The sequence below is a fragment of the Erithacus rubecula genome (assembly GCF_903797595.1).
Source record: "Erithacus rubecula genome assembly, chromosome: 6".
Taxonomy (NCBI): Eukaryota; Metazoa; Chordata; class Aves; order Passeriformes; family Muscicapidae; genus Erithacus; species Erithacus rubecula.
Genome location: NC_136688.1, coordinates 56,647,476 through 56,660,722, shown reverse-complemented (window position 1 = coordinate 56,660,722; position 13,247 = coordinate 56,647,476). Strand labels below are relative to the sequence as shown.

The following is a 13,247-nucleotide window of genomic DNA, read 5'->3' as shown; positions in this document are numbered from 1 at the left end:
AGCTCCTTGGAAAAGCTGGATGAGCTTCTGGTGCAGGGTTTTTCCACAAAAACATGGCTCAGGGTATAGGATTAAACTTTTTATCTTTCCACGTCTTTGCTGTCCAAATAACCAAATTGCTGCTGCCCTCCAGGAGCAGCTCAGGCATCCAGAGCACAAAAAGCTGGGGCTGTGCTGCAAAAAGCCAAATAAAAAAGCTCTCAAACACTCTCCTGCCTGGTTCTTAACATCATGAAGTGTTAATCTGCCAGGAGAGCTGCTGTGAATTACCTCTCCAGCAATGGGCACCCAGGCTCTGCCAGAGAGCAGCAAAATCCAGGAATATTTTCTCTCCAGGAGAAGTTTTTCCTGTGAGAACCCCACGGTGTCTACAGCATTCCTACTAATGCATATTTATGGCAACCTTTTCTAGTCAGTGAAAAATAAATAATAACTGAAAATAGCTTTTATTTCTAGGTTTCTTTAACAGAGCAGGCTAGGACAACACAAGAGCTAGGCTTGCTCTTTCAGTAAGAATTGCTTTGAGATGAAAATTAGCTTAAAGGGTACAAAATTTTTCAGATGATCAAAGGGCAGAGAGGGGTATTGTTTCTGCTATTTCTGCAGAGAACTGAGGGCTTACACCCTGTTTATTTTTTGAGTCAGCCAGTGGGCTGAGGGTGGGTCACATTCACCTGATATTTCTGTATTTTCAGCTGTGCATGTAACAGATACCCAGCTGGCTTTACCTTCAAGCACTGGCTCACCTCCTGGTGACACTGGATCAGTGTCCTGGTGGCTGCTCCAAAAGCCAGATGAGATACCTGTACAACAGGATGGCTTTTCCTTTCATTTCTGAACCCTTCTATCACACTGTTAATAATAATTTTAAAAAGGCTGCTGTGCCCATTTTCAGAAAACAAACTGACTTGGATGAGTGTCCTGATCCATCATGTTTTCCATGGAATTTAAATCCAGCTGCTGCTGCTCCCTTCGAATCACAGCCAGCACACCTGGCCCCAACCAGTGCCCAATGAAATTCAAGGTTTTCAATGATTCAGTCAGGATTGTGCCCAACACGACCTTGAGCCATTCCAGAAGGGAATTTACATCACTGAACTAGCAGAAATCAAATCCTCACTGCTCCTCATCCCAGGTGAAGCCAACACTTTAAATTGCTGCATGTTGGGAGATATGTGTATGGAAAATTACACAAGTTTGCTACCCCCAGGTCCAGGGGCACATCATTGTGTTTGAGTTCTGTTTTAAATTTTTGCAGGGTCCATTTTACTGCCAGTGAGTCCTGTAAGACCTCAGTGCAAAATGCACCTCCACACAAGAGAGCTGTGTTAATTTTAAAGCAATTTTGGCACATACACATGTAAATGTGTGTGAAAAGTGATTGGGTAGCACAAGAAAAATACATCATACATTGAAAACATCTGTCTACCCAAACAAGGAATACAACTACTTTGGTTAGAAGCATTCATCATAAAGTTTTAAACAAAATTAACTAAACCTCAGCACAATAAGCCAAGACAGAACAGGTTTATATGAAACTGGAAGTTCTTCAAGTTACACTGGGCTGTAATAGCTCCTTGAAATCCCCACACTGAATTCCCTCTGAAGTTGTGAGGTCTCTAACTGTTGTGAGGCTGCACCATGAAGCTAAATGGGGAAGGTTTTCATGGTTTTCATGTCTGCAGCCCAGTGCAGCAGTGCTATGGCAGCTCCATGGCTGATGGGTCTCAGTGCAATGATGGAAAGATGAGAGGGTGGAGAAGGAGGCACGTTCATTACCCTGGCTCCCATGAACCTGTCTTTGAGCACAATCCAAGAAAGCAAGAAGACAAAAGCTTTGTTACAACAGAACAGGGCAGAGACGTCTGTGGCTGTGAGCTTCTTTAAAGCCAGTAAATACAGGTAGTTAGTCAAAGTCCACAGAATAGAAAAGGGAGCAGTCCTTTTAAGAAAGAGTTTCAGCGTCAGACCATCTTCACCAAAAATCCGACTGCATTCCCTAGGGAAAGAAAAGAGTTTCAGTCTCAGCCAGGGTTCTCCTGAGCGCAACAAACATTCATTTGACATTTATGGTGCTTTTCCTAACTATTCCACACGCCCAAGAGAATCCATTCTTTAATTCACATAGGGAAAACGACCCACAGTCTTCTTAAAACAGCAATTTGGCAAGGAGAAAAGACGTAACTTACCTGGAATAATCACTCTGTGCAACAATAATCCCAGGGACTCACACACAGAAATGAAGGTTATCTGTAATGTTCTGACAGCTCCCAGACTCTGCCTTCAAGGCCATGAGCACAGGCAAGAGAATCACCAATTTTTCTCTGCAGCTTGCCAATATTCTTTTTTTTTCTGCATTGCTCCAAGCCCTGTTTTCATTCATATTGAAATATATTTTTTATGTATGGCCAAGGAAGCTTTAAGAATTGCTTAAAGATACTCAAAAAGAGTGCCAGACACATCAGAGTGGTGGGGAAGGGAGCCACCAGGCAGTGGGAGTGAGCCAGGCAAACAGAAGTGTGAGAAGGAGGGAGGGAAAGGGAGGGAAAGGGAGGGAAAGGTATTTAACAGCTTCATTTTATTGTACAGTGAAAAGCTGTGTTTTCTAGGAGGCATTTCCTCGAGGATTAAATTGTGAACAAAACCCCCACCTTCCCAAACACTGTCACACACAGCTCAAGTGAGCTGTTTGCTTCTCAGGATTTCAGGAATCTCTGCCTTTTCCAAACTGGGAAGGATGTTTTTGAGCAACCCCACTGCCTGCACTCCTGGTTGAAGGTATTCCTGAATATATTCCCAGTGTGCTTCATTTCTTGGCATGGCAGGCTTAAAACACTGCTTAAAACTTGGGAGGTCCCACAGGTGACCCCAAAAATCAGGAGAGTGAACCAAGGCACCCTCAACATGCAGCACATCCTTAGGGAAAGGGACATGGAGGGAACAATCCAAATTCCCTGGGGCTCCAAAGTGCTCACAGCCAAACCTGGCGGTGTTGGGAAGATTGCTAGAACACTCATTATGTAGAACTAATTAGCAACTTCAAAGATTGCACTGCAGAAATGTTTGTTATTTGGGGGTGGTGGGGGTGGTTTGATAATTATCCTGATTTGGAAAACAAAATTGTTTTCAGGGCCTCTTAACTATTTTTACTAATTCTTGGGAATTTTGCTGTTAAAGACATTGCAGTTTTTTACTCTAAAGGTTGGAAACCATCACTCTCATTTTAAGGAAAGTAGAATAATAACATCTGTGTAATAACTGAGGTCATCTACATCTTAACCTAAATGGTTTTATGATTTTACTTAATAACCACTTGTTTCCTGATGCCTGGTGTACAAAGCAGTCATTTCTGGTAATAATAAATTCCATTCTCAAACTCTGTGTAACAAGTTAACACTCAGGCTGGTGGATCTGCTAATTATCTCCTTCACTCCAGTTGACCTCAACGCTCTCAGGAGTCCTGTTTACCAAAGATCAGGATAAAAAATGTTTAAAATATAAAAAAGAACAGCTACTGGTGTGCATCATTTATCTGAGATGCAAAGCAAACACTCAGTGAAGTGAACAAATTATTGCCTAACTTTGATTGCAGGCTTTTGTAACTCTGATTTCAATAGGAGTTAGAGGGGACAAGCTTCCCTGTGTGAGAAGGGACTCACTGGTAGAATTTCAGCATTCCTTGACAGGCAGACACAGCAGTTCACCTTCAAAAGATGCTTCCCCTTGAGATTTAGGTGGGTGCAGAGCATGACTGTGGGCTCAGACTGATCTCACCTGGAGACAGGTGGGTGCAGTGTGGCTGTGTCACTGTTCCATGGCACCACAGCCAGGCTGCTCCATGAGGAAAGAAGCAGAAAGGTGCCTGGGCTGCCTCCAGAAATGCTGGACCCAGACAAAATGGGCCAGGTTTGGCTGTCCTGCACACAGACAAACCCAGAGCAGAGCCAGGAGGACAGTTCCAAGTGAATCCTCCAAGGAGGAAGGCTCAGTGGTTATCACATTCTTCGGGTCAGTGATTTGGGAGAGGCTGCTGCGGCTGCCCCAGCAATGCCACTGATCTCTGAGTTCCCAGAAGCAGTGGGAGGGCTGGGCAGAGATGCACAGCCAGGAAAAGAATCTGGAAATGCTTCACAGACCCAGGCAATGGGGTTTAAGCAGGTTGTAGGGCAGAGCACAGAGCAGTGTCCACACAGAACAGGGACTGATGGTTCCTCAACTCTCAGTGAAGAAAATACAGCAAAGTCTCTGACAGGGTGGTGCTGAGTGAGGCAGAGCCTTGATGAACTCACCCCTGTGCCTAGGAGAGCTCCATGAATAATGCTCAGTCAATGAGGAGACAGGAGAATGCTTTATTTTCCCAGTCAGATTGCCTGAGGCTTTGGAGGGCTGGTGGCTCAGTGGTTAACTCAGCCTCTTTGACATGCAACTAAAATTAAACTTGCAGGAGTCATCAGACATGACAGTGATTAAAACCCTGGGCTCAGGAGAGAGGGCTCCCTGGAACCCTCCCCAAATAATGCTGCAGGCTGCTGACTTAGAGGCACTGACCTATCTAAGGGCAGCTGACCCTGAAACTACCACACAAACTGTTTCCAAATGCTCCAGAGCTCTATTTAAAACCTGCCCTCTGACACAAATAACTCATTTCACTTGCAGGTAGCCCTCAGCCATCAGCTGTGGGCAGTGTGCCACGCTCTCAGGAATTACAGCACCTCAGCCACTTGTGCAGCTTTGCCTCTGGCACCCACTAAATAGCTCGTGTGCCCTCTCAGTAATTCTGATGCCAGGCCCTGCACAGGAATGGGTTTGTGCCCTCCTGGTGAAATCCAGCAGCTGGTTTTGAGCAGCTCACAGTAACAAACAGCAAACAGGCAGAGCCTGGGGTACAGGAACACAGACAATGCAGTGACATCACCTGGACTGGAACTTGGCAAGGCCACAGGGACAGCAGGGCAGCACACAGCACAGCAGCACCTTCACCTTCTGTGAGCACAAATTCAGTGCTTCTGCCTGAATGATGGCATCTGCAGCACTAAAATACCTCCCAGCCCCACTGCAGCCAAAGGAAAGGGAATTCTGCATGAAGCTCTCACACACACACACAGAGCCTGGCTCAGGGACAGCACCCAGGAATGCTGTGTCCCCCAGGAATGCTCTGTCCCCCAGGAATGCTCTGTCCCCCAGGAATGGCCCATGGGAAGCCCAGCTTTGTGCTGATGCTGCTCCTCACATCTCCCCTGAAAGCCTTTTGCAGAGCAGCCTTGGATTTGCAGTGACATTCCAGAGGTGGCTGAGGGAGCTGAACTGAGCTACTGCTGCAGCAGGAGGGAGAGATTTGGGGGTGAGAAACCTGCAGTGACAGCTTCATATACAAACACCAGCTACTTATGGCTCAGCGTGCACTCCAGGTGATGCTCACTTCTTATCCAAGAAACCCAACTCCTCCCAGTGTGTTTTGCTCACATTAAAGCTGCGCCTACCAAGGCTTTCCCTGGCCAGGGCCAGGCTGGGAAGAGCCTGCAGCACCAATCTCAGCTCTTACACTGTGGTGAATCCTGGCAGGAAGCTGCTCAGTGTCACAGTGCTTGTCCTTGAGAAGCCAAGGCAACAAATGAGGAGGCAAAATGTACTGACATTGAAAATTTCACCCACCTATTCCAACCACAACTGCATCAGGCTCCTAAGCCAGGTCTGTGCAGAGTCTTCTGCTGTGGTAAATGCTGCCAGGGTTAGATTTCTTGTTTCTGAGCTTCCTGGTAATTTTATCCAGTACTAATGGAAGGAGTTTCAAGCTCTTTATGAGGGACACAGCTTTTATTTACAATACTGAGGGGATAACAAGAACAGTCTTCTGCCTCAAGACAACCAAGACACTTCTAAACTCAGCAGTGAGTTCATAACCATCAGTTATTTTCTCAGACCACAAGATTGAATCTCTAAGGTCAAGTGTGAAATTTGTAACCTCAAATTTACACAATTTACAATCTCAAATATTATAAGTGACTGCTAGAGGGGTTTGGGTTGAAGAGACCTTAAAGCCCATCCAGTTCCACCCCCTGCCATGGGGTTCTACTATCCCAGGTTGTTCCAATCCCTGTCCAGCCTGGCCTTGGACACTGCCAGGGATCCAGGGGCAGCCACAGCTTCTCTGGGCACCCTGTGCCAGGGGATCACCACCCTCACAGTCAAGAATTTATTTTCAATATTCACTCTAAACCTGCCCTCCCTCAGTCTGAAGCCATTCCCCTTCCATGTCCTTGTCAAAAATCCATCTCTCTTGCACCTCCTTTAGATGCTGAGCAGAATAAACTTGCCAGAAAGCCAATCTGAAGTTGAGGACTGAAGACTCCTGTCCTACCAGGTGGGATTTATTAAAGTGGCTCCCTGCAGCTTTGCCAGCCTGGGGCAGCACTCTGCAAGTCACTCCCAGGATCACTGATCTCTGCCAAGATGTCACAGACATTGTTTGTTCAGATCCACTGGGAATATCTGCTGGACAAAATGTCTGATGTCTTCAAAGCTCCTAGAGAGTAACTACATCCTCCAGAAACACAAAGATAAATCACCTCTGGTCTCCAAGGAAAGCCTGGAACTGCTGCAAATGGGTTTATTGACAAGAATTAGCTGCTGCACAGGAATAAAGCAGGCAAATGAAGCAGCAAGAAATCTTACAAAATGTAATAAAAAGCCTTGTAGCAGGAACAGAATCAAGAGTGCAGATCAAGAAAATACACAATCAATCAACCAAGGTTTGAAAACGCCCCTGTTCTGGGGAGGAGGCTGGGTGGAATGACCTCCAAAGATCCTTCCCAAATTAAACCTGTCTCCAAGTTAAAACTACATCCTTAAAGTCACCAAAAAGTCCAGAGCTCATCCTGAGGAGATGTCCATCCCATATCCAAAGTAGGAATTTGGACAGTCAAGCTGTAGCACAGCACAGACCAAGCAGTTGCTCCCCCTGATGAAATCATTATTTACCAGCAGTTACTTTCTTCCTGGGACATGAATTCCTGACATATCTGGAGTAAGAAACACTCTGGGAAGATTTCCATCAGGATGTCCCGAGTCCACACATTCACTGACCCACTGCAGAAATTCCTGTGGCATTTAACACAGTGTACTCAACTTTAAAAGCTGGATTCTAAACAGCTAGGGAGATACATCAATCATTTAAGCACAGGATTTTTTTATATGCATTGCCTCAAAATTTTGCTCTGACAGAGATATAATCAATGAACCAACTGCAGGGGATTTATCTGCAGGGATATTTGTTCTCACCTTCTTCCTTATCTGCAATTGTTATTCCTTCACCCCACGTGCAGAAGGCAAGCTGACACTGTTAATGTTCTCACAAACACTCCAGCAGAAATCTGAATGAAGCATCATTAACAGACAAAGCACCAGGGTTTGCAGAGAAGCACTTAATTAAGTGCAACTGCTCAATTTCAGTCATGCTGATTTGACAGAAACGATAATTTAGGGCCAAATTACATCCCAGATCCTGGCAAAAAGCAGCTGAGGGAAGAGTTTGGCCCTGCTGCACTCCAGCCTGACAGTCACAAATGGGATTCCCTGTGTGCTCAGTGACAGCAGGAGCCAGGGATGGGCCCCATGCTGGGCAATTCCTGGTGGAACAGACAATTCTGCTGGAGCCAGGCAGGTTGTTTTCCAAGCAAGTCTGCACTGGAATAACAGAAGTGGGTGCCAGCTCAAAGTGACCCTGTGAATCTCTCCCCTCCCTGGGCAAGGTGTGGATCTGGATTCTGCCCTGTCCTTTAGAGCAGCTCTCACAGCACTGTCAGATCAGTGGAATAATAAACATGGAGGAGGAACTGTGAAATCAATTGTCACAGAATGTGAGGTACTTCCAAGCCCTGGAGACAGATCAGATGTGGTTTTCTTCAGAAGTGGCTAAGGAGAAGCTAAGCTGCAGCACTGGTGGTTGGACTGCATGATTTCTTTGGCTTCCCCCTTAACCTTGTATTTCTCTGATTTCTCAGGGGCTACTGAAAAGGGATTTATGAATTTCCAGTAGGAGGAAAGGGCAATTTGCACCCTGCTATACTTGCTCAGCACAGACAGCAAGCCATGGTCTTTCACATGGAAACCTCCTCAGCTCTGAGCATCCTTCTCCCCCTCTAGGAGTTGCTTTGGTTGTACCCAGCACTGCTATTCCATCATAAATGGAGCAGGACAGATTCACCAATGGCCTGATCCAGACAACAACACAAAATATAGAAATACTAGACAAAATAACAATTATAAGCAGATTATTGATGTTTTCAACTCATTAAAAAACCCTTTAACCACCATCTGTTTATTCAGCACCCATCACTCATTTGTCAGCCTCCTGTGAGCTATTTATGAATGAAGTTTTCTGCAGCATGACCTTTATTCTGACACCACAGGTGGAACTGAGCACAGCAGTGATCTCAGCCCTCAGGAATTAGGTTTTTTAAAGGGATACTGCCAGGATAAAGCCTACCTGAATTTTTTGATTGGAGACTGCTTCTCCTGTGCCGTTGCAAGGTGCCCAGAATAATAAATGGGAAAAATCATAATGTTCCAGTTTGTTGAGAACCAAGTCATGAAAAAGGGACAGTCAAAGGTCTCAAAAGAGATTTTGACAAATTGTGTGGTCCCAACCCAGGAGGAAGAGACGGACAAAATGATCAGGAATCTCCAGATTATCTTGAGAAATGTGGATGTGCAAGACTGGCATCGTGTCTGTCCTTCAGCTTCTTGGCTGCTGCTCTCTGTGTGCGTTTGTGTTCCTTCTTCTCCTGAAAAAGAAAAAAAACAAAAGGAAGAATAGAAAAAGAGTTGTACATGTAATGAATGCATTCAAAATAATTCTTGGCAAAAGCTCTCCTTCTGGTCCAAGTCACAAATCATCCCTTGCCTTCTCCCTATAACTCCTCCATGTCCCATAAATACTGAAATCCTGCAGAAAAGTATTTTAATAGTACAAGCTCTATCACTTCAAGGAGGCAGAACCAAACACAAACACAACACTGAGGGCTGAAGTAAGAACATTACAAATAAGCTGTTGTCACTATTTGCTTTATCAGCTCTTCATTCTCTCTGCCAGCAAACCTCCAGAATAAAAATACATCCCTTGGAAACAGAAGAGCTCTCTGAGCCTGCAGATCTGGAGACAGGAACAAGTTCTTATCCCTCAACACTTTAATTCCAGAATCACTTCTTTTATCTGCAAGCTGGGATGGGGAAGAAAGAGACACTTTGGCTTTCTGTAGCCAAGCAGAGAAAGGCTTTTTGCAGTCAGGTTGGTGTACTTACATTTTTGAAGTTAACAAAGGAAACTGGACAAAAGTGAATCTTGGCATGCCTGGAAATAAACCTGTGCACATAAACAAGGAGCAACCAGAGAGTTGCCATTTCCCACCTTAGCACAGTGGCTCTCAGACTAAGTGCACATTTCCTAACACCAGTGGGAGAGTTTAATCTCACTGGTGACTTCTCTCCAGACAGATCTCCCAGAGCTGCAGCCCATGGTCCCAGTTTTGGTTTCCAAGGTCCCAGCTGAAAACAAGGAGCTGACACTGCCACTGCTGTGCCAGGAGCCCACTGAGCTGCCACCCTGCTTGACCACATCACACCAGCTTGGTAGAAGAAACAGGAAAATCTTCTAAAAATTATGGCCTGAAGCTGTTCTTAACTACTGCTATCAATTATCAGCCACATTAATACATTATGGGATGTACAGAGGAAACAATATGATTTTGAGGGAAGTCATAGAAGCACTGAGTGAGAGCATACACTGTCCTGTATTCAACTTTTATGTGACACAGATATCCTTTCACACTCAGGTTTAGTTTCCTTTTATATTATTGCTTTTGCTGCATTAGCCATAAAGAAATTTCAGACTGGGGTTCCAAGCTATTATTGTAAACCAACATTACACATAAAAAAAAGATTCATCATAGCAGGGAGTGCATTTGCAATCAAGAATTTTCCTAACTAGGACATGGAACTTTTTGTAGTTGTAATTGTGTGATGTGTTTTTTTTCCTAAAATAATCTCTATTCAGTGGCTCCATTGTTTAGTGGTGAATCAAGGATTTAAATAAAATTACAGGTTTATTAAAAACATGCAGAGGATAATCAGCCATGGGTCTGAAAAGGCAGCATCCTTTTAGCATTCTCCTTGGCCGCTGAGAGAAAGTAGATATTTTTATGGTACTAATAATGACTGACATCTGTTAAAAGGTAAATTACAGTTTATTTGCAAATTAGAATGGCTTAAAAATAATATATTATAGTAGTATCAACTTGCAGGCCTTCCTGCTAAGTAAAACTACCATGCAATTAGTCCTTTTTCAGCTACTACTTAAAATAATCACACAATGATAGAAGAATAAAGCACTTTTAGCCACGATTTCTATTTTTCAATTACAAAGTAATGATGCAGTGGGTGTCACTATGCATGAAACCACCATCAGCATTTGATTTGGGTGTTACAGTCCCAGGACTGAATGTCAGGGAAAGGCACAGAAACACACATTGCTGCAAGACCTACCTTGGATTTAAAGACCTGTGTAAGTTTTAGCCAGAAAAAAATGCACAGTGGGGAGTTGCTGGAAGAGTTTAATTGGTGGGATTTATCCTGTGTGATGTAGTTAGCAAATAATTGTGTATTCAGGATAAAAATGTTGTCTGGGGCCCCTTTATATTTAATGATAATGGAAAGGCAGGGTGAGAGGGGAGCTGGTTCTATCCTCATGTATCTACATCTGTCTACATCTAAGCTCACTGGAAACACTTAACTCTAGACCAGGTATTTGCAATTAACTTAAGTGAAATTGTGATTGATCCCAGTGACAGAGTAGCTTGACAGCTGCTTTCAAAATCCATGGGATGTGCACACCTAATTCCTGGACAAAGAATCAAAAGGACAAGGTAAGAAATATATTTCAAAATAATGAGAGGGCTTGAACTTGAAGGCACAGGGTGAGCAGGCACATGGTTCCTGTTAAAAAGGTTTAGGGATTTCCAAGTCATGAAGCTGGGGCTGGAGCAAGCATTTGGGTTTAGACACCAAATTATATTGAAGAGAAAACAAATTCATCAGTCAAAGTGTCTGGGAGACAGCATTTTACAACTGGCAAGATAGCAGAAATCCTTGGGATCTGCATTCAGATGGGACTGGAACAAACCAAATTTATGCTGGGAAGAGCACAGAAGAAGGTTGAAAGGACAGGTCAGAATGCAGAGCACACTGCAGGTGACACAGGGAGATGGCACTGGCCAGTGGCAAACTGCATGGCAGGCAGTGAGCAGAAACATCCCTGCATGTCCTTTGGTGCACAGTGCAATTCTGACAAGATGCTCACAGGAGAGCCCTTTGCTTGCAGTGTTCAGAAGAGTGAGATGAGGAAAATCAACACCTACAGCTTTTCATTGGAACTCTTTTGGCTATTTGGCAACTAGACCCTAGAAAATTATATCCTTTGTGTTAGTTTACCTTTTGGGTCAGTCCTATTAGACTTCTCTGATGAGGACAGGAAGATCAGGATCAAAAGGGAAATTAATAAATGCAAAGTGTTTAGCAGAGTATGATGTCCAGACACTACTCAAGTGGCCTAGAGCCCTTTCTTGGACAAGATGGATTCGGATTTTGGATGGACCTTAGTGCCACCATGCAGTTATTTCAGCCTGGTGTGAAAATGAGATTTGGTTCTCTGGTACCTTAACTATGATCTTAACAGCAAGATGCTGCATCCACTCCTTGCAGCAATGATCACCTCCAACACTCTTCTGAGGCTTTCCATCAAGACAGTACTCCTGGAGTACGAGATCCCTCTGTTTTGCAACACAAGGAGGAAATGGGTGACTCTTGATGCCATCGGTGGTCAAGTGACAAGAGGAAGGTTCAGCACCCCCAGTCCAGTGTGCAAGGGAGATCCAACCTGCTCTTCCTCCCCTTTTTGCTCACAGTATCTACACAGGCAGTCTTCCAAAGAACTTGGGCAATTAAATAATTTCCTTCCAAAAAGCTTGGACAGATAAATTATTTCACTCATTTAAAGTCTCTCCTCAACACTGTGGTTTAGCAGACCCACAGGCCTGTGGCTGCACATTGTAACTGCTCCCATCCCATCCCTGGATGGACACCATGGTGAAGAGGTCAGTGTTCACCACACCTACAGGCTCATTGGAGCTAAATTCTGCAGTGAAGTGGGTGATGGAAGCCCTGATGTGAAGTTGACTGATGATCTGAGTTGTCTTCCCTAGAAATCCTTCCACCTGCTGCTCCTCCTCTTCCTCTTCATCAGACCATCCGTGGCACGAGCTGATGTCCTCATTGCCTTTGAGAAGCAACTCCTAAAGGCCCTGGAGTGTGGCCAGGCTGAAGCTGAGGAAACACAACCACTGTGTGAAATCTACCCGTGTGCCAGGCTCAGCCAGCTCTGAGATCTTGAACCATGAACCGGCGGCTCCCGGGCTTCTCCTCCCGTCCTGCCACCTTCCCGCCTCTCCCCAGCCTCAGCAGAGACCTGCTCAGGCAAACCAAAGCTCAGCATGCTGGGCCCTGCCCCATCTCTGCACGGGAGCGTGGCTGTGGTTCCTACCTGATCTGCTCTGCCTCTCGACTCTGCTGTGCCGACAGATTCCCGAAGGACTTCGATTCTGCAGCTCAAGAATGGGAGCAGCAGAATCTTCAGCAACAGATAGAGGGGAGAGCTGCCTAGTCATGCCTCTGTGTCTGCTGGGGCAGTTGCCTCCTGGCTTGCATTGGATGACAGATGATCGTGAGGCACCTGAGAAGAAAGAGTTTGCATCAGTTTTGTCTGGAAAGCCCCCGGAGGAACGCGGGGCTGGCAGCGAAACGCACACAAAAGGAAGCGCACGGCGAAAATGCAGCTTTCAGCTCTGCTCAGGATAAAGCAATAAGTGAGTAAACAAATACTTAACTCTCTCCCCCCTTATAGGTAAAAAGGTGCTGCATGAAAACCAGTCTCTTCCCCCTGGAGAAAGGAGAGCCCCGTGCTGCAGAGTATTCTCAGCCCCAGGCTCCGTGCACAGGGTGTGCACCAAGGCATTTGTACTCACGTGGGCCCTCCTGAGCACTGACACTGAACCAGGCCACAGGAGAGGCACCATTCCCCCTCAGCTTGGGAAGGAGGGCTGAGGAATCACTGCCTCCCCCAGTGCTGGGAGCCTCTCTAGAGGAGAGCTTCCTTTTTCCATCCTCCAGAATGATCCTTGAGACTCTTGTACAGAATG

At 45.3% G+C, this 13,247-nt stretch overlaps 1 protein-coding gene across 4 annotated transcripts in view; it reads right to left on the bottom strand.

Moving 5' to 3' along the window:
- SLC35F4 (solute carrier family 35 member F4) overlaps positions 1-13,247 on the bottom strand; it is a 108,426-nt gene that overhangs the window by 9,443 nt on the left and 85,736 nt on the right. The window contains exons 2-4 of one of the 4 annotated variants that reach the window (XM_079309326.1): positions 12,593-12,781; positions 8,486-8,783; positions 1,780-1,999 (exon numbers count right to left, since the gene is read on the bottom strand). In XM_079309326.1, coding sequence (XP_079165452.1) covers positions 1,780-1,999; positions 8,486-8,783; positions 12,593-12,781 — 707 coding nt within the window. Of the gene's footprint in view, positions 1-1,779; positions 2,000-8,485; positions 8,784-8,969; positions 9,092-12,592; positions 12,782-13,247 lie in introns of those variants that run through there. The other 3 variants (XM_079309328.1, XM_079309327.1, XM_079309329.1) reach the window with 3 other exon arrangements.